We start from the raw sequence: 22,102 nt of genomic DNA on the forward strand, positions 1-22,102 counted from the left end.
TAAAACATTTGAATGTTCTGAATGAGTCCAATGGTTGGTGTTGGAATTTTTCAAATCGGTCGAGAAATGTTGAAGTAGTAACATGTTTAATTGAGAAATGGTATTACAGAATTCCTGGAATCTCGGGAAAACCGGGAATTTTTCCAGTTCAAAAAACAACTTCGTTTTTTTGTCCTGATTAAGAGGAATGTTTTGACGGTGGAACGGTTGAAGTGGGTTGAAAAATGTGAAAGGAGTCATCACACCAAAAAAGGTTGGAAATAAGGTTAGAAAAAACCAGGAGTTCCTGGAAATGTGTTGAATGTGGAACAATGGTTGTTTATGGTTTGAATCTGTTGAAAAATGTGGGAATTGTGGAAGTTTGAAAAATGTATAACGGGTAAAATGTTCTTAAAAACTGGGAATTATAGGAAATCCGGGATTTTTTTTTAGCATTATTGAAGGAGAGCACATAATTCCAGAACAGGCTGAATATTTTGAAAATGGAACGGTTTGAATCGGATAAAAAATGTGGGAGTTGTGGAACTTTGATAAATGTCTCATTCATTTCAATGGACATGTGGGAATTTCGGGAAAAGCGGGAATTTAAAAAAAAAATGCTAAAACATTTGAATGTTGGAATTTTTCAAATCATTCGAGAAATGTTGAATGTTGAATTGAGAAAATTCAACATTTTCTCAATTGGAATCTCGGGAAAACCGGGAATTTTTCCAGTTCAAAAAACAACTTTGTTTTTTTGTCCTGATTAAGAAATGTTTTGACAGTGAAACGGTTGAAGTGGGTTGAAAAATGTGGAAGGAGTAGTCGACAGAACAAAGGGTTTAAAAAAACGGGAATTCCTGGAATTTTTTTCAACTTGGAAAAATTATAGTTTGAATTTCCAGGATGAGTGGAATATGTTGAAGGTTCTTTGGCCTGGAAAACATTGAAGACCCCTGCTTTAAGTCTATAAGGAACTTTATTGGCTTACATACAGATGGCACAAATTGCATTACTTTAGGTCCAAAATATAGCTTAATAAGCTTAATATATTTCACAATATATATCTTATGAAGTAGGAATAAAACAATGATTTAACTAGAAAAGCAATTGGAGATTGCAGACCTCCACAAGGCCCAATCTCCTTTTAAAAAAACCCTGAATCAAGACAGTGATCCGGATCACCCCTCAAATCTAACCACTTGTTCCTGTTCCAATTTCCAACAATTACTGAAAGTTTCATCAAAATCCAGCCATAACTTTTTGAGCTATGGATGCTAACTAACAGCGTGATCACATCACCTGGCGAGGCTCATACAAACAATAAATACAATTGTAAAGCTACGGTGCAAATACAGACTCACTAAACCAAAACATAAATATAACTGACATGGCAAGATAGGTACTATTCAACAACAAACTAAACTAAACTAGTAACACAGTGATTTTAAGAATGTATTTCATTACAGCTGATAAATAACGGTTTGCGCTCTAATGAGCAATCCGTCCATCCAGGATTTGGCAAGATTTTTTTTTGATTGAAGCAGACCTTCTCTGCTTCTTCCTACTCCTTTTCGAACATGTTGAATAGAGAAACTGGAAATTGTGAAGAATCATGTTGTACGCATGCATGTTTCAAATAAGCTCAAACTAAAGCGGCCAACGATGCTTGAATTTGTAGCAGATTTTTCAGAAAGTTGCTGCAAAAGTTGCAATGTTTTAGACTTCTTTTTTTTTTCAATAACAGTGAATCAATGTGGTTTTATGAATTTGTTAGTGTGTGTAGTGTTCCTTGAACATTTGCCTCAAAACAACAATTAGAGAACAAATAGTTTTAAACAACACACACTTAAAAGTAGACTCTTTTAGTGCAGTAAAAGCTGTTCTTAGAGCTGATTGACAAATTACTGTACTGTTTTCATTAGAACTAATAATAGTAATTAATTCTAATTTCAGAAAGAAACACCAACAAAGGGTTCATTTGCAACTTGCAGACATTCTCTGTGTATGTTTTACACCTGAAAAGTGTTTGTCCATGTTAAATAATCATATACAGGTAAAAGCCAGTAAATTAGAATATTTTGAAAAACTTGATTTATTTCAGTAATTGCATTCAAAAGGTGTAACTTGTACATTATATTTATTCATTGCACACAGACTGATGCATTCAAATGTTTATTTCATTTAATTTTGATGATTTGAAGTGGCAACAAATGAAAATCCAAAATTCCGTGTGTCACAAAATTAGAATATTACTTAAGGCTAATACAAAAAAGGGATTTTTAGAAATGTTGGCCAACTGAAAAGTATGAAAATGAAAAATATGAGCATGTACAATACTCAATACTTGGTTGGAGCTCCTTTTGCCTCAATTACTGCGTTAATGCGGCGTGGCATGGAGTCGATGAGTTTCTGGCACTGCTCAGGTGTTATGAGAGCCCAGGTTGCTCTGATAGTGGCCTTCAACTCTTCTGCGTTTTTGGGTCTGGCATTCTGCATCTTCCTTTTCACAATACCCCACAGATTTTCTATGGGGCTAAGGTCAGGGGAGTTGGCGGGCCAATTTAGAACAGAAATACCATGGTCCGTAAACCAGGCACGGGTAGATTTTGCGCTGTGTGCAGGCGCCAAGTCCTGTTGGAACTTGAAATCTCCATCTCCATAGAGCAGGTCAGCAGCAGGAAGCATGAAGTGCTCTAAAACTTGCTGGTAGACGGCTGCGTTGACCCTGGATCTCAGGAAACAGAGTGGACCGACACCAGCAGATGACATGGCACCCCAAACCATCACCCAACCATGCGAATTTTGCATTTCCTTTGGAAATCGAGGTCCCAGAGTCTGGAGGAAGACAGGAGAGGCACAGGATCCACGTTGCCTGAAGTCTAGTGTAAAGTTTCCACCATCAGTGATGGTTTGGGGTGCCATGTCATCTGCTGGTGTCGGTCCACTCTGTTTCCTGAGATCCAGGGTCAACGCAGCCGTCTACCAGCAAGTTTTAGAGCACTTCATGCTTCCTGCTGCTGACCTGCTCTATGGAGATGGAGATTTCAAGTTCCAACAGGACTTGGCGCCTGCACACAGCGCAAAATCTACCCGTGCCTGGTTTACGGACCATGGTATTTCTGTTCTAAATTGGCCCGCCAACTCCCCTGACCTTAGCCCCATAGAAAATCTGTGGGGTATTGTGAAAAGGAAGATGCAGAATGCCAGACCCAAAAACGCAGAAGAGTTGAAGGCCACTATCAGAGCAACCTGGGCTCTCATAACACCTGAGCAGTGCCAGAAACTCATCGACTCCATGCCACGCCGCATTAACGCAGTAATTGAGGCAAAAGGAGCTCCAACCAAGTATTGAGTATTGTACATGCTCATATTTTTCATTTTCATACTTTTCAGTTGGCCAACATTTCTAAAAATCCCTTTTTTGTATTAGCCTTAAGTAATATTCTAATTTTGTGACACACGGAATTTTGGATTTTCATTTGTTGCCACTTCAAATCATCAAAATTAAATGAAATAAACATTTGAATGCATCAGTCTGTGTGCAATGAATAAATATAATGTACAAGTTACACCTTTTGAATGCAATTACTGAAATAAATCAAGTTTTTCAAAATATTCTAATTTACTGGCTTTTACCTGTATGTTCCAACACATTTACCCTCGCACGTTAAGAGCATTTGTGAACTGTTGAGAGCGATCTATAGAGCTAAGTTTTGTTGATGAATGAGAGTTGAGAGATTATCGTCACACTTCAACGAATGTCATGTACTGTTGCTTCTTTGCTCAGCCTGTGTTGAAAATGAGAATCTGAAGCCAGGACAGCATTGTTTTGATAAAAATATACTAAACTACCCAGAAGACTTAGCACAATAGACAGGAACCGGAAGTAGATTGGAGTGCCGTTGAGTGAATGTATTGCTACAAGTTGCCGTTCCTACTTTGTCGAGACGAAAACCGACATAGGTTTTGATTTAGACCAGGGGTATCAAACGTACGGCCTGCGGACAGGTATTATCCGACCCGCGGGATGAGTTTACCAAGTATAAAAATGAGACAAAATGTTTGAATGAAAGAAACTGCTGTTCTAAATGTGTCCACTAGATGTCGCAATAGCAATTATTTGTATCTTTGTAGATTATGCCAGTGTTTTTCAACCACTGGTGTGTCGTGAGATACAGTCTGGTGTGCCGTGGGAGATTATGTAACTTCACCTATTTGGGTTAAATATATTTTATGCAAACCAGTCATTATAATCTGCAAATAAAGTGCCGTTGCTGAGTGTCGGTGCTGTCGAGAGCTCGGCAGAGTAACTGTGTAATACTCTTCCATATCAGTAGGTGGCAGCAGGTAGCTATTTGCTTTGTAAACGTCGTATCTAATGCTTAAACCAAAAATAAACAAAAGGCGAGTGCCCCTAAAAAAAGGCATTGAAGCTTAGGGATGGCTATGGAAAACGAAACTAAAACTGAACTGGCTACAAAGTAAACAAAAACAGAATGCTGGACGACAGCAAAGACTTACAGCGTGAGGAGCAGACGGCTTCCACAATGTACATCCGTACACGACATGACAATCAACAATGTCCCCACAAAGAAGGATAGCATCCGCACAACTGAAATAGTCTTGATTGCAAAAATAAAGCAGGTGCGGGGAATAGCGTTCAAAGGAAGACATGAAACTGCTACAGGAAAATACCAACAAAACAGGAAAAGCCACCAAAATAGGAGCGCAAAACACTACACACAGGAAAACACCAAAAAACTCCAAATAAGTCACTTACTTTGAGACAAGAGCTATCGTGATGCAGTTATGGTTTGAATTAATATCCAACAATTGCAACAATGACTTTTTACTGTCAATATCAACTACCAAGTTTACATTTTTAATGTTTTCTGCTGGTGGTGTGCCTCCGCATTTTTTCAATGAACAAAAATGTGCCTTGGCTCCAAAAAGGTTGAAAAACACTGGATTATGCTACATATGTAAAACAAAAACAAAAATAAACCACATGATGTTAGTGCACCAGTTGAGGAAAATGAGCAAACTACATAAATAACATCCTGTAATTTGATTTTTATATTATTTTTTTATCTTGATAGATTGAAAATTAACACCAATGAGTTGACTGATGAACATTATCACATCATTTATTCAGAAGGGTATAAATAACGACAAATAAAGATAGAAAACTATCAACCGCAACATGTAAGTGTAAAAAAAAAACCCAACAACATTATGATTTGTACATTTTCAGAATGTGCTTGTTCTATTTTTAAACAAATAAAACAATCTTAAGTGGTCTTTATTTTTAAGTTATCGGGCCGTGATTTTACCAGTCCGGCCTACTTGGGAGTAGGTATTTCTCCATGTGGCCCCCCATCTAAAATGAGTTTGACACCCCTGATTTAGACAGTTGATGTGCGCATCAATTTGGAGAAAATGTTGCTGATTAGCCAAAATGCGACAAAGTTGCGGGGATTGGTTGAATTTGCGTGAATTGACGTGAACACAATATAGTGAATTCCTAGAGGGACTGAGCAATGCATTACAAAAATACTTCCTGAGCCTTTAATTGTCCCTTAATCTGAATTTAATTCCTGAATTAGGATAACTTTTATTCTATTTTATTGAGATGCGCATGTATATCTATCTATAGATGTAGCAGAATTCACCAAGCATTGGATGGTTCACCCACTAATAGGGAACGTGAGCTGGGTTTAGTCTCACATTCAGCAGTTACAGTGAGAAATGTACCCGTAATCATCATGGGCATAATTGTCATAATTATTCATTTTGTGCCCTCAACACAGTTTTCTTAGGATTAATAGCATCACTTCGACTCCTGCAAACATTCCTCATTTCATGATGGCCAAATAGCTCAACCTTTCTTGGAAAGGTATCTGGCATTCATAGACGCCGATCCAATGCCGAGCACCCACGTGGGATTGCTGGCAACTTTCAATCTTTAAATTAATTTTTGAGAAATCAATCTTGTTGTTGTTGATTTTGTAACGAGTTTAGTCCGTTTTACATAATAAAAAAGTCATAAATCATATACCGTATTTTTCGGAGTATAAGTCGCTCCGGAGTATAAGGCGCACCGGCCGAAAATGCATAATAAAGGAGGAAAAAAACATATAAGTCGCACTGGAGTATAAGTCGCATTTTTTGGGGAAATTTACTTGATAAAATCCACTACCAATAATAGACATTTGAAAGGCAATTTAAAATAAATAAAGAATAGTGAACAACAGGCTGAATAAGTGTACGTTATATGAGGCATAAATAACCAACTGAGAACGTGCCTGGTATGTTAACGTAACATATTATGGTAAGAGTCATTCAAATAACTATAACATATAGAACATGCTATACGTTTACCAAACAATCTGTCACTCCTGATCGCTAAATCCCATGAAATCTTATACGTCTAGTCTCTTACGTGAATGAGATAAATAATATTATTTGATATTTTACGCTAATGTGTTAATAATTTTACACATAAGTCGCTCCTGAGTATAAGTCGCAAACTATGAAAAAAACTGCGACTTATAGTCCGAAAAATACGGTAGTCTATAATCAACAAAACCTAACCAAGATTTAATTGTGCCTGATAATGAACTAATGACATAATTATCTTGACTTTGAACACACTGCACACAAGCAAATGAAGGGCATATTATTCAACAGCCATACATGTCACACTAAGGGTGGCAGTATGAACAATGCCAACACTGTCATAAACATGTGCCATATAGTGAAACCACACTAAACAACAACGACAAACACATTTTGGAAGAATATTTACACCGCAACACAACAAACACTACAGAACAAATTCCCAGAATTCCCTGCAGCACCAACTATTCCGGGACGCTACAATAAAAACAAACACCATTGGTGGATCTACACCTAACATCCACTGTAATGATACCACGTACAATAGCGTATCTAGTCGATACTACTATGTTTACATCAACATTTTTTAACATCACAAAATCTTCTTTCGTTTTTTAAAAATGTATATTATGTTTATAAACTCAGAAAATATGTCCCTGGACACATGAGGACTTTGAATATGACCAATGTATGATCCTGTAACTACTTGGTATCAGATTAATACCCAAATTTGTGGTATCATCCAAAACTAATGTAAAGTATCAAACAACAGAAGAATAAGTGATTATTACATTTTAACAGAAGTGTAGATAGAACATGTTAAAAGAGAAAGTAAGCAGGTATTAACAATAAATGAACAAGTAGATTCATAATTCATTTTCTACCACTTGTCCTTAATAATGTTGACAAAATGATAGAATGGAAAATGACACAATACGTTACTGCATATGTCAGCAGACTAATGAGGAGCCTTTGTTTGTTTAGTTACTAAATAAAAGACAAGTTGTCTTGTATGTTCACTATTTTATTTAAGGACAAAATTGCAATAAGAAACATATGTTTAGTGTATCCTAAGATTTTTTTGTTAAAATAAAGCCAATAATGCCATTTTTTGTGGTCCCCTTTATTTAGAAAAGTATCGAAAAGTACCAAAATACTTTTGGTACCGGTACCAAAATATTGGTATCGGGACAACACTAATACACACACACCGAGCACCCACTGGCAGAAATGTAGACCTGCGCCTATGCTGGCATGTGCGGCCAATAAAGAAAGCCCAGTTCAAGCCGGAATGACATTTGTCCACCTGGACGAGCCAAATGCCTGGTAGTCATATTTTTAATGGTTGGACAAGTAAAACATTTGTAAGAATGTCAAGTTGCAAACCCTGGAATAATTTTAGGATTGAAGTTAAGCCAAATGTCTGTGTCCATGCCCACTTTTTCTCCCTTTCTCTACCGAATGTATGTTACGTAGTCTTCCTGTCTTGTGTTCTCTCCACAGTCCATGGTCTTGCTACTACACAGCCAGCACCAGTACATTTTCGATTACGACTCAGGGGACCGCCTGTCAGCCGTTACTATGCCGAGCGTGGCCCGACACACCATGCAGACCATCAGATCCATCGGCTACTACAGAAATATCTACACCCCCCCTGAGAGCAACGCCTCAGTTACTGTGGACTACTCTGAAGACGGACAGGTGAGTGCATCAGTACCACTGATGACAGGCATTACATACCTCATTTGACAGTAGTTTTCACACTTTTCCCAAAAGCCCCTGCCCACCAGAGATCCTTGTCTCTAAAAGTGAAATGTTTCTATTTTAATGTTAAATGAGATTGTCCACTCTCTTTAATTTGCTCGTTTTGGTCCCATAGTTTAGGTCAGTGGTTCTCAACTTGTTTTCAGTGATGTACCCCCTGTTTTTTAATTCAAGTACCCCCTAATCAGAGCAAAGCATTTTTGGTTGAAAAAAAAAGAGATAAAGAAGTAAAATACAGCAGTATGTCATCAGTTTCTTATTTATTAAATTGTATAACTCCTGAGGGAACTCTCCTGAAGGAATCAATAAAGTACTATCTATTTATCTGTCTAACAGTGCAAAATATTGCTCATTTGTTGTGGTCTTTCTTGAACTATTTGGAAAAAAAGATATACAAATAACTAAAAACTTGTTGAAAAATAAACAAGTGATTCAATTATAAATAAAGATTTCTATACATAGAAGTAATCATCAACTTAAAGTGCCCTCTTTGGGGATTGTAACAGAGATCCATCTGGATTCAGGAACTTAATTCTAAACATTTCTTCACAAAAAAAGAAATCTTTAACATCAATATTTATGGAACATGTCCACAAAAAATCTAGCTGTCAACACTGAATATTGCATTGTTGCATTTCTTTGCACAGTTCTTTTTGACAGACATTTTAGTGAGAAACCTGAGCTTGTGCTTCACTGAGTTTATGAACATACATTCATATTTTGTTGAAGTATTATTCAATAAATATATTTATAAAGGATTTTTGAACTGTTGCTATTTTTAGAATATTTAAAAAAAAATCTCACGTACCCCTTGGCATACCTTCAAGTACCCCTAGGGGTACGCGTACCCCCATTTGAGAACCACTGGTTTAGGTCATTAAAATCTGAACATTTAAGAGAAGCCAATGTCTTATGAGTAATGTCCAGATATATGATGATGGTATTAAAAATTCACAATGTTTTCCCTCTCTTTCTCTCTCTTCAGCTGCTTAGAGTTGCACATCTTGGGACTGGACGCCGAATATTGTACAATTATCGCAAACAGGTATGTGCATTTTTGGGTGTAAAGAGGCCATTTTGCTCGAAAAAGGCATTAATGTTCTAATTGTTTTTTTGAAATGTGCCGGTGTCTAAAAGGTTTACATCAGGGCTGTTTAAAGTGCAGCCAGAATCATTTGTTTTAACGACCTGCCGCACCTTAAAAAATACTAGTACACAAAAACACATTAAAAAGTGTAATAAAAGAACAAATAGGTGAAAAGTAATGGGAATAAGTTGAAATGTTGACGTTTAAAACTAGGGATGCTTCCGTATTTTTTTAGATCTACACTATATTGCCAAAAGTATTTGGCCACCCATCCAAATGATCAGAATCAGGTGTCCTAATCACTTGGCTTGGCCACAGGTGTATAAAATCAAGCACTTAGGCAATGAGACTATTTCTACAAACATTTGTGAAAGAATGGGCTGCTCTCAGTGATTTCCAGTGTGGAACTGTCATAGGTGTAACAAATCCAGTCGCGAAATGTCCTCGCTAGTTAATGTTTTTATTTAACATTTTTCTGGTTTCATGGATGTGTAATGTGTATGTTGATACAAGTCTTGCAAAGCTGTTGCCATAGGAGTACAGAAGCAACACAGCTGCCACCCAGTGGTTTTAAAAGGTTAAAGGTATACTTGACCACAGTGGCAATTGCATTTCACACCTCGGCTTTAAATGATGTCCTACTTAGTCCGACTTTTAATAAATATCTCTCATAATACCATCATTTATGTCACCACATGACCACGGCTGGAGAAATACCATACAGAAACAAACGTGCGCACTATTGGCATTGAATCACCTCAATAGTGTATAAAACAGGCTTTTATACGGCGCATTTAAAAATCATATTAAACGTGAAAAAATAAAGACATAAAAGATTTGAACCCACAATTTGCAGAATTGCAAGCCATAAGCCAGAAGTACCGCTCATAGTTAGTTGATATGTTTGGAAGTGGCGGAAAAACCCACTTACTGGCTGGGACAGGTTAACTACGGTAGTTTTGGGGTTTAAGCTTCTCTTGAAATGTCCTTCTTGAAAATGACCTTGCAAATATATACAGTATATATATATGCAACCTAATCAACATTTTGCTCTCCTTGTGGTTTAAAAAAGCGAGTAAATATCCGATTTCTCTGCAAGCCGGCTGCGGCACTTCCTGCTCTCGCAACTCACAACTTGTGATTGGACAACATTTCAACGTGAAACAACCTAGAAGGGCTACTGTCAACAACTCGTGACCTGCTTGGCTATCACAACTGTCTATCAACTGTATGTGTCCCGTTATCTTTCACTGCATAGAGTGCCGCGATGTTGATTCAGAAGGCCTTGGAAAACTTCATACAACGCTGGCAACAAGCTAGCTGATTTCTGATTAGATAAAGGCTTTAATGAAAAAACAACAATACTGGAGCCTAATATGACATAAAAAGAATATGATGAATACTTTTATATATTTAGGTAAAGTAAATTGAAAATTAAATTACCTTTTATCAATTTATGATCATAATTTATTTTAGGCCAGCAGAGAAGGCCTTGCTGGCCCTTAGGGCCAACCAGTGCTATTAGACTTAGACTTGGACTTCCTTTTATTGTCATTCAAATTTGAACTTTACAGTACAGATAAGAACAAATTTACATTGCATTAGCCCGTTGTAGTGCAGGGTTAAAGAGCAATAAGGTCCAGATATAAATAGATTACTGTACAGATAAATATATTTCACTTTTGCATATGCATCCACGTTTATGGATGTATACATTGTCTTTATATTCCAGCGAGTTAATCCGTTTTTGGGGGGAATTTAGGGAATTATTATGATGCGAATATACAAACCCTGTTTCCATATGAGTTGGGAAATTGTGTTAGATGTAAATATAAACGGAATACAATGATTTGCAAATCATTTTCAACCCATATTCAGTTGAATGCACTACAAAGACAAGATATTTGATGTTCAAGCATGTTCACCACTGTTTTACATGGCCTTTCCTTTTAACAACACTCAGTAAATGTTTGGGAACTGAGGAGACACATTTTTTAAGCTTCTCAGGTGGAATTCTTTCCAATTCTTGCTTGATGTACAGCTTAAGTTGTTCAACAGTGCGGGGGTCTCCGTTGTGGTATTTTAGGCTTCATAATGCGCCACACATTTTCAATAGGAGACAGGTCTGGACTACAGGCCGGTCTAGTACCCGCACTCTTTTACTATGAAGCCACGTTGATGTAACACGTGGCTTGGCATTGTCTTGCTGAAATAAGCAGGGGCGTCCATGGTAACGTTGCTTGCATGGCAACATATGTTGCTCCAAAACCTGTATGTACCTTTCAGCATTAATGGCGCCTTCACAGATGTGTAAGTTACCCATGTCTTGGGTACTAATACACCCCTATACCATCACAGATGCTGACTTTTCAACTTTGCACCTATAACAATCCGGATGGTTCTTTTCCTCTTTGATCCGAAGGACACGACGTCCACAGTTTCCAAAAACAATTTGAAATGTGGACTCGTCAGACCACAGAACACTTTTACACTTTGTATCAGTCCATCTTAGATGAGCTCACGCCCAGCGAAGCCGACGGCGTTTGTGGGTTTTCGCCTTGCATAGGAGAGTTTTAACTTGCACTTACAGATGTAGCGACCAACTGTAGTTACTGACAGTGGGTTTTTGAAGTGTTCCTGAGCCCATGTGGTGATATCCTTTACACACGGATGACGCTTGTTGCAGTACAGCCTGAGGAATCGAAGGTCACGGGCTTAGCTGCTTACGTACAGTGATTTCTCCAGATTATCTGAACCCTTTTGATGATATTACGGACCGTAGATGGTGAAATCCCTAAATTCCTTGCAATAGCTGGTTGAGAAAGGTTTTTCTTAAACTGTTCAACAATTTGCTCACGCATTTGTTGACAAAGTGGTGACCCTCGCCCCATCCTTGTTTGTGAATGACTGAATCTACTTTTGTACCCAATCATGGCACCCACCTGTTCCCAATTCGCCTATTCACCTGTGGGATGTTCCAAATAAGTGTTTGATGAGCATTCCTCAACTTTATCAGTATTTATTGCCACCTTTCCCAACTTCTTTGTCATGTGTTGCTGGCATCAAATTCTTAATCCATCCATCCATCCATTTCCTACCGCTTAGTCCCTTTGGGGTCGCGGGGGGTGCTGGAGCCTATCTCAGCTACAATCGGGCGGAAGGCGGGGAGGATTATTTGCAAAAAAAAAAAATGGATCAGTTTGAACATCAAATATGTTGTCTTTGTAGCATATTCAACTGAATATGAGTTGAAAATGATTTGCAAATCATTGTATTCCGTTTATATTTACCATCTCATATGGAAACGGGGTTTGTGTACCTATTATATATATATATATATATATATATATATATATATATATATATATATATATATATATTTATACTGTATTAGATTAGATTAGGTTGGATTATGTTACATTCAATCCAATTTAATTTGTACAAATTAATGAAATGCATGAATGATATAAATATGACACATTGGTGCAATGGTACAAAATATGAAAATACATTTGTGGTGTATTGTACAGTAAAAATATCAGAGATTGCTGTCAGTAATGTACTGATCATTGAATGATTCATGTTTGACAGTAGGGATACTGCTGTCGGTTGATATTCAGCAATCAGTTGTCACTACAAATGTATCTTACCACCACCATAATGAATGTGAATGATGGGTTCTCAGTTCTCACGGATGTCTCGAAAAGCTCTTTATAAATGTAATTCATTATCATTATTATAGGATAGATTTTTATTAATCTCATAATGGGGAAATGACATAATTATTGTTATTATTCCTCTGCCTCCAAACTAGTCCAGACCACTCGATATCAAAGAGCTCCAATTTGGTCTGATGTGACCACATCGTATTCTCCTCAACCATGTCTGAGTCATTCATGTGTCGTCCAACATCAGACGGGCCTGTGCAATACAATTCAATTCAATTCAAATACTTGATTTATCTATTAAGAACTTCTGGTGTGAAGCAGCGTCAGTTTTCAGAGCGTAGAAAAAAAGGCACAATAACATACATCAATTACACACACAAACTGTAGGCAACATGGGAATGATATCATAAAATAATAAATATAAATAATATATATATACATAATATGTTGGATAGCTAAAATGTCAATAATTTGAGCCCTTAAATTGTTAATCATTAATACAATAAAATACAATGAGTAGGGATGTCCGATAATGGCTTTTTGCCGAAATCCGATATTCCGATATTGTCCAACTCTTTAATTACTGATACCGATATCAACCGATACCGATATCAACCGATATATACAGTCGTGGAATTAACACATTATTATGCCTAATTTGGACAACCAGGTATGGTGAAGATAAGGTACTTTTTAAAAAAATTAATAAAATCAAATAAGATAAATAAATTAAAAACATGTTCTTGAATAAAAAAAGAAAGTAAAACAATATAAAAAGAGTTACATAGAAACTAGTAATTAATGAAAATTAGTCAAATTAACTGTTAAAGGTTAGTACTATTAGTGGACCAGCAGCACGCACAATCATGTGTGCTTACGGACTGTATCCCTTGCAGACTGTATTGATATATATTGATATATAATGTAGGAACCAGAATATTAATAACAGAAAGAAACAACCCTTTTGTGTGAATGAGTGTGAATGGGGGAAGGAGGTTTTTCGGGTTGGTGCACTAATTGTAAGTGTATCTTGTGTTTTTTATGTTGATTTAATAAACAAAAACAAAAACAAAACAAAAAACAAAAAAAAACGATACCGATAAAAAAAAAAAACGATACCGATATATTCCGATATTACATTTTAACGCATTTATTGGCCGATAATATCGGCAGGCCGATATTATCGGACATCTCTAACAATGAGTCTATATAGCTATAATATCAGGAGTAAATTAATATTACAATAAATATACGATGAATCCATACAAAGATCAATGTTCATAGGTTTGATTGAGGTGGGTATTGGACATTGCTCACTTTCTGAGTGACTATGTTTCCATGCACTAAATTAGTCTGATTGTTCATGGCACTCAGCATCAAGGGTTGGAATTGAGGGTTAAATCACCAAAAATGATGCCCGGACGTGGCCACCGCTGCTGCCCACTGCTCCCCTCACCTCCCAGGGGGTGATCAAGGGTGATGGGTCAAATGCAGAGAATAATTTCGCCACACCTAGTGTGTGTGTGTGACAATCTTTGGTACTTTAACTTTAACTTTTAAATAGTTCGGCTCCAATGAAGGGGCAGCACGGTGAAAGAGAGGTTAGTGCGTCTGCCTCACAATACGAAGGTCCTGAGCAGTCCTGGGTTCAATCCCGGGCTCGAGATCTTTCTGTGTGGAGTTTGCATGTTCTCCCCGTGACTGCGTGGGTTCCCTCCGGGTACTCCGGCTTCCTCCCACTTCCAAAAACATGCACCTGGGGATAGGTTGATTGGCAACACTAAATTGGCCCTAGTGTGTGAATGTGAGTGTGAATGTTGTCTGTCTATCAGTGTTGGCCCTGCGATGAGGTGGCGACTTGTCCAGGGTGTACCCCGCCTTCCGCCCAATTGTAGCTGAGATAGGCTCCAGCGCCCCCCGCGACCCCGAAGGGATTAAGCCAGGGGTGCTCACACTTTTTCTGCAGGCGAGCTACTTTTCAATTGATCAAGTCGTGGGGATCTACCTCATTCATATATATAATTTATATTTACTTATTTATGAAATATATGTTTTTATTAACAAGTTAAAGGTGTTTAATGATAATGCAAGCATGTTTAACACATATAGTTAATATTGTTAATAAATTAAAGGTGTTTAATGATAATACAAGTATGTTTAATACATATAGTTAATATTGTTAACAAGTAAAGGTGTTTAATGATAATGCAAGCCTGTTTAATACATATAGTTAATATTGTTAACAAGTTAAAGGTGTTTAATGATAATACAAGCATGTTTATTAACACATAGTTAATATTGTTAATAAGTTAAAGGGTGTTAAAAGATAATACAAGCATGTTTAACACATATAGGTAATATTGTTAATAGGTTAAAGGTGTTTAAAGATAATACAAGCATGTTTAACACATATAGATTCCTTTCTTTCATGAAGACAAGAATATAAGTTGGTGTATTACCTGATTCTGATGACTTGCATTGATTATGCAGTGGTGCTGATAAGGTCCGCATTTTCGAATGGAGGAGAAAAAAAGTCCTCCTTTCTGTCCAATACCACATGAAAGTGGTTGCTTTTTGGCATCTTATTTGTCCAGCTTCCGTACTTCTTTGTGTACACTTTAGAAGAAATACATTTTCGGCAAACTCCGTAGCTTGCTAGCTTGTGCACGCCAGCTTTCTGAGACTCGTTTTGTTAGCGCAACTGTGCAGTCGGTTTTTGGAGTTTTGACGACAGGTACGGCGCCAGAGTCTGTTGAGATAAAGTGTTTCTCGCCTTCCAGTCGGTAATTTTAATGAGCTGGCAGCAGCCAGTGTCATCTCAGAAGACCCTCGGGTGCCGTGAATGTCAATCAAGTGACGAAAGTGACGTCATAGTGAAGATTTATGATCGCTCATTTTTAGGACTATTTTTTTAATGCCTGGCTGGTGATCGACTGACACACCCTCCGAGATCGACCGGTAGCTCGCGATCAACGTAATGAGCACCCCTGGATTAAGCGGTAGAAAATGGATGGATGGATGGGCTCCAAAGAAGCATCCTACAACCCGAGGAAACACCTTAATCTCATCATGTTTGGCTTTTGTGAAACAGACTAACACACATAGATTAGATAGATGCGTGTACATTTTTGTCCTTAAAATCCCCTATTCTAGCATTTGTTTGTATTTAAGTTGCTTTTTTACTTAAAACTTCATGATGTGTATTCTAAGGGCGGACTAGCAAAGTAAGATTTTCATTGTATGGCATAACTGTCTGTTTAATGACAAAGGATCTTGAATCTCGGTTAAAATGTAAACGATACCCAATTTGAGCTTTTCCTGGTAACTGTGGTCCCAACTCCCTTCACCGTATAACCAGATTCTCCCTTGTATTTCTGGAGTGGTCCCTCACCTTTTTCACAATTATTCTTACCTCACCAGCTGAAATCTTGCATGGCGCTGCAATGATTGTTTATATTTATATTTGTTATCTTTTTTCTTGATGAATTATTGCACCAATGGTAGTCTCTTTCTCACCAAGCTACTTGTTGACGGTCTTGTAGTCCTTGTGCGGGTCTACAATCTTGTCCCGGGGCTCCTTTGACAGCTCTTTGGTCTTGCCCACGGTGGCGTAGAGGTTTGAATGAAAGAGACTGTTTTCCATGACAGGTGTCTTTTATCCATATAATGAGTTACTGTCATACATTTTCAATGGAAGGGTATTGTATAGAGAATGGGATTCAGTGGTTTGTGTTTTGTTTGTTTTTTTGACAGCTGAGAGAGAGAGAGATACATTTTTCACAGTGCAAAAGAAATGCGGACGCACACTAACAATGCGGGGTGGTCCTTTGGGTGCTGAGGTGTGATACGCCTTAGTAGATGCTGCAGCAGATGTTTGACAGCTTGTATAAAGCTGATGTGGGGGCAGTATCTGGCGTTGTAAACACATACTACATCTTTTTTTTATCTTTCGCCTCAGAACAAGCTGGCAGAGATCCTGTATGATTCAACACGAGTCAGCTTCACATATGATGAGACTGCTGGCGTGCTGAAGACTGTCAACTTGCAGAGTGAAGGCTTCATCTGCTCCATCCGATACCGGCAAATTGGCCCTCTGGTCGACCGGCAGATATTCCGCTTCAGCGAGGACGGGATGGTGAACGCACGTTTCGACTACACCTACGACAACAGCTTCAGAGTCACCAGCATGCAGGCAGTAATCAACGAGACGCCGCTGCCTATCGATCTCTACCAGTTTGACGACATCTCGGGGAAAGTGGAGCAGTTTGGAAAGTTTGGAGTTATTTATTATGACATCAACCAGGTGAGACAACATTGTTTTGTTTTTTAAGAAACTGAAACATGTTTGTGCATCTGTATATTAAAGGTGGAAATATGCGCTCGTGTCACATAGCTGGCTAGCTCCTCCCCCTTCCGAAGCCTTCGGCAGACCTTTACGTGCACCTCCGATAAAATCTAGCTTTGCCCACACTCGCGAACGTTTCAGAGTAATAAGGACAATAAAAGTGAGTGTTTTTTCAAAATGATTCGGTCCAGCTCCAACAACCATGACGATGCCGCTTCAGTCGCCATTGTTTACTACAACTACTACACACAGGGAGCGAATAGCTAGTCCAGGGGTCGGCAATCCAAAACGTTGAAAGAGCCATATTGGACCAAAAATACAAAATCTGTCTTATATAAGTGTTAAAATTAGTGTCTATTTTAGTTATTTTAGCCTATTATCAAAATGACTTTAAAAGTCCTATATAAGTGTTGTAATGAGGGCAACACATGATGTAAGTGTCTATATTAGCCTACTATTAAAAAATGAGGCATAATGATGCAATATGTACATACAACTAACCTAAATAGCATGTTAGCATTGATTAGCGTGCAGTCATGCACTGACCAAATATGCCTGATCAGCACTCCAGCAAGTCAATAACATCAACAAAGCGCACCTTTGTGCGGTAAGTATCTATATTAGCTATAATAGCCTACTATCAAAATGACTTTAAAAGTCCTATATAAGTGTTATAATGAAGGCAACACATGATGTGTGGCTATATTAGCCTACTATCAAAAAATGAGGCATAATGATGCAATATGTACATACAGCTAGCCGAAATAGCATGTTAACATTGATTGGGCTCTGTACCGAGGATGTCGTTGTAGCTTGTGCAGCCCTTTGAGACACTTGTGATTTAGGGCTATATAAATAAACATTGATTGATTGATTGATTGACATTGATTAGCTTGCAGTCATGCACTGACCAAATATGCCTGATTAGCACTCCAGCAAGTCAATAATATCAACAAAGCGCACCTTTGTGCATTCACGCACAGTATACAACTTTTGGTGGACAAAATGAGACAAAGGAGTGGAAGATTTTAAATGTAAACAAACTGTTGCGTGACAGTCCACACTACGGTGAGTTCAAGAACCGCCAAAATGAGTAAGACAAAACGATGTTCACCAAATACTCTCATCAGTGAAGCATACACACAAACATATTAAACAGTGGGCTTTCTAACAATTGGGAAGGTTTGTGTCATGTTTGTCCTCAAACAAAAAATATACTAAAACAAAAAATTAATTTTTCCCCCATCTTTTTCCAGTTTCAATCCTTTTTTAAAAATGCTCCAGGAAGCCCCTCGGGCGGCGCTAAAGAGTTGTAGTTGCTTACTCGGGGAAACACTGCGCTCTAGCGTTTTGAAAGAGAATTGCAAGTGATATGACAGTCCCTGCGGATTTATCGTAAACGTATTCTTGGCCGCTTCGTGCTCTGTCACTGATAAGGATATAATGGCAGATTTCCCTTTGCATACTTGGTGGCTCTTGCGCTGCCATAATCCTTGTTTTGCAGGACAAAAGGTACTGGCTTCAAATCCCAGTCGGGATGAGGTGGCAAGGTCTATGGATTTGTTTTAACGATGGTCCAAGTTTTATTTTGCAAACAAAAAAATTATTAAAATTTGTTTTAGTACAAAATATGCAACAATTTAATTTTTTTTAAAAAGTATAATAAATTGTGAATTTTTTTTGTAATGGAGAGCCTCCAAATAAAATTATGCTTAGGACCCCAATTTAGCCTGTGTGATGTGAGGTCATGAGGAAAATTGTATTGGGGGTAACAATTTGATACATACCTAGGTTTTGAGGTCACAATTAGGTCCATTTTGGGTACATTAAGGAAACAAAACAAAACAAAAAAACTGCTTAGCTTTTGTTTAAACAACTTAATGATTTTTAAAATTATACATAAAAAAAACTGCAAATACAGTTATTCGATAAAAATCAGTTTGTGTAATTCTTTAACAAGGAAAGAGGGTTTTCATGCTCTGTTTTGGCTGCACTGTACAGATGGGACGCATTATGCAATAAACGCTTCACGTCCCTCACTTTTCGTGTGCACCAAGTGGGACATTGGGACAACCCAAAAATTTAAATATTGATACATGTATGTTACGCCTAGGGCTGGGTGATATGGACAAAAACTGATACCGCGGTATTTTTAGTCCGAATGGCGGTGTAGGGTATATACCGGTATCTTCAAAACGTGTAAAGTGCTTAAGGTTGCCTAAGTGTTTTACGGCTAGATAACCAGTGTTGAGAGTGCTCAGATTATTTTTGTTGTAACTAGTAATGCAATGTGTTGTTTATTCTTATAAAGTAATGAGTTAGCAGTTACTATGTCAAAGCAATTTTTCTTTTTGTTCATTGCGTTAGGTTTATAGATAAGAGCTTCTACTCGCTCACTGCGGTGAAAGCCGCTGCCGTTAAGTTTAAAACTACTTTTCAGCCACCCAGCTGCAACACTACAGTCGCTTAGTCCGCATGGGTTATGGAGGAGAGGCACTTTAAAACCAAGGTGTAGCCGAATATTTGACACACAGAGCGAGCAGCAGAGAGGAGCTGCTGTGCTAAGAGAGAAAAGAATGGGGTTAAAAGATACCGGTACGTTGGTATTTTCTCAAATATGCTTTCTAAAATATACTGGTTTTCACTGTACTGCCCAGTAGGGCTGGGCAATATATCGAGTTTGTAAGATGTATCAATATATTTTTAAACAAGAATTAAGAAAATATCGTAATATCGATATAATTTATTTCACGTTAAAATGATCAAACGCCGCTTATTTGTTGTGTTCCTTGTTCTCCCACGCTTCCCTTTCCCTCTCAACATCCATGGGCTACTAAACCCCTCTCCTTCCTCCTTCCAAGATGTGCTTGCACGTATAAGAACATCCATGATTGGTTGGTTGTTTACTATGATGAGTCACCATTGGTTGAGATTAGGGCAAAACATTAGGGACAGGCCAAATGACGACGAGAGAGTCGTAGGAGAGAAGAGCGATTTGTATATTAAAAAAACTAGTGGAAGATGGCAGAGGGATTCTCTTCTTTAGATCTTTCTTTTAGCAATGTAGACCACGTCCAGGAAACCCACAATGAGTCTACTTGGCCACATTTGGACAAATGTATGCGTCTGGATAAAACATTCATTTGAGTTGTTTACCATGTAAGTCCAAATCAAAACTGTTCTCCAGTTGCTAAGCCGGGCATATCTCGCACGAGAAATCCTGCCGAAAATGTACGCCGAAGTGAGAAAGATCATAGCTGCACAATTAAGTCAAGTCATTTACTTGGCGCTGACCTGGGGCCGTCTTAGAATTACTCCTAAGAAGTCTGCTAAGAGTCGACTTATGAGTAAAGAAATTCTTCGCTGAAAGCTGCACTTAAAAGTTAGTTATCAAGCGTCTTACTCACACTTTCAGCGAAGTGTAGGACTGAATCTTAACTGTCACACTCAGAGCTGAATTACGACATTACTATGTGCCACAAACGGAATTTTAGGTGACGTCATTTCTGTGTCCATAGAAATGACCAATCACGGAACGGAATCCCTTGTCTAAGAATAAAGAAATATCTTAGAAATATTTAAGTGGACAATGGGAGTGTATATTTTGACAATAAACTACAAAATAATACAAAACAAACAAACAATATTGGCAATGAATCAAAAAGAAATGTTTCCTTTTCTTTCCAATTCATTTTCCCAGTGGCGAGATATCGAAGTATTGTGATGACCTTTAGTTCTGCTGTGAAAGCTCTGCTGCGTGATGTTGCTGATGAGATGACGCCCCTTATTATTAAATCTGTGACAAAAATAATACCCGCTCTGTCTTAAACGATACCGTTTGATCAGCTGCTCGCCATCAAACAAAGCCAGGACATCCTTCCGCTCCCTGAACGTTCGCGCACGTCTCTCTCGCCTCAGCGCCATCCCCCGCTGGCAACTCCTAACCACTTAGGACACCTCTGAAGGTCTCTTAAATATTGTGGAGAGTAGGAGTGATTCTTAGACTTAAGAAAGTTGATAAATAGCTTTTATTCTTAAGTTTGAGAGTAGGACTAAATTTCGCAAATTCTCAGGACTTAAGTGTGAAATGGCACTCTAAGACGCTTGATAAATACGGCCCCAGAACCGTACGTGTGTGACAGTCCATTACATCGTCGACTGGGAATTAAAAAGTGCCTGCCTGTAAATTAATTTCTTATCTGAGTTTGATACATTTTGTATTATATGCACAGCTATGTTATTGATTTTACGTAGAAAAAATATTTGTCTATTTTATTGATGTTATGTAATTCTGTGCTACTATGTTTATTGTCTGTGCTGTTAATACCCATCTTGACTAACTGGGTTAATAAAAGTGCCACTGACTGTTCACAGTACAGTTGTCTTTCACTTCAATTTCACTGAATCTCGCTCGAAAATGAATATCTTTATATGTATACTTTCATCGGAAAATATATTGAGATATATATCGAATATAAGTCAAAATGTATTGAGATATACTTTTTCCCAGCCCTACTGCCCAGCCCCGGTACACCCTGATGTCAGGAATTGTAATTGTCCTAACTACTTCTTTCTACACTTTTTTTTTAATTTTATTTTTTTAGATCATTTCCACTGCAGTCATGACCTACACCAAACACTTTGACCAGCACGGTCGCATTAAGGAGATCCAGTATGAGATCTTTAGGTCTCTGATGTACTGGATTACCATCCAGTACGACAACATGGGCAGAGTCACCAAGCGGGAGATTAAGATCGGCCCATTTGCCAACACGACTAAATACGGCTACGATTACGACGTTGATGGACAGTTGCAGACGGTGTCCCTCAATGAGAAGATGATGTGGAGGTAAAGCA

General features: G+C 38.0%; 1 protein-coding gene across 11 annotated transcripts in view; it reads left to right on the forward strand.

The window, feature by feature from the left end:
* The window catches only part of tenm3 (teneurin transmembrane protein 3), an 822,859-nt gene that overhangs the window by 783,526 nt on the left and 17,231 nt on the right, over positions 1-22,102 (forward strand). For all 11 annotated transcript variants that reach the window (XM_061988364.1, XM_061988365.1, XM_061988363.1 and 8 more), the window contains 4 exons: positions 7,885-8,082; positions 9,131-9,190; positions 16,859-17,203; positions 21,850-22,094. In XM_061988364.1, the coding sequence (XP_061844348.1) occupies positions 7,885-8,082; positions 9,131-9,190; positions 16,859-17,203; positions 21,850-22,094 (848 nt within the window). The remainder of the gene's footprint in view (positions 1-7,884; positions 8,083-9,130; positions 9,191-16,858; positions 17,204-21,849; positions 22,095-22,102) is intronic.

The sequence above is a fragment of the Nerophis lumbriciformis genome, linkage group LG27 (assembly GCF_033978685.3).
Source record: "Nerophis lumbriciformis linkage group LG27, RoL_Nlum_v2.1, whole genome shotgun sequence".
Lineage (NCBI taxonomy): Eukaryota > Metazoa > Chordata > Actinopteri > Syngnathiformes > Syngnathidae > Nerophis > Nerophis lumbriciformis.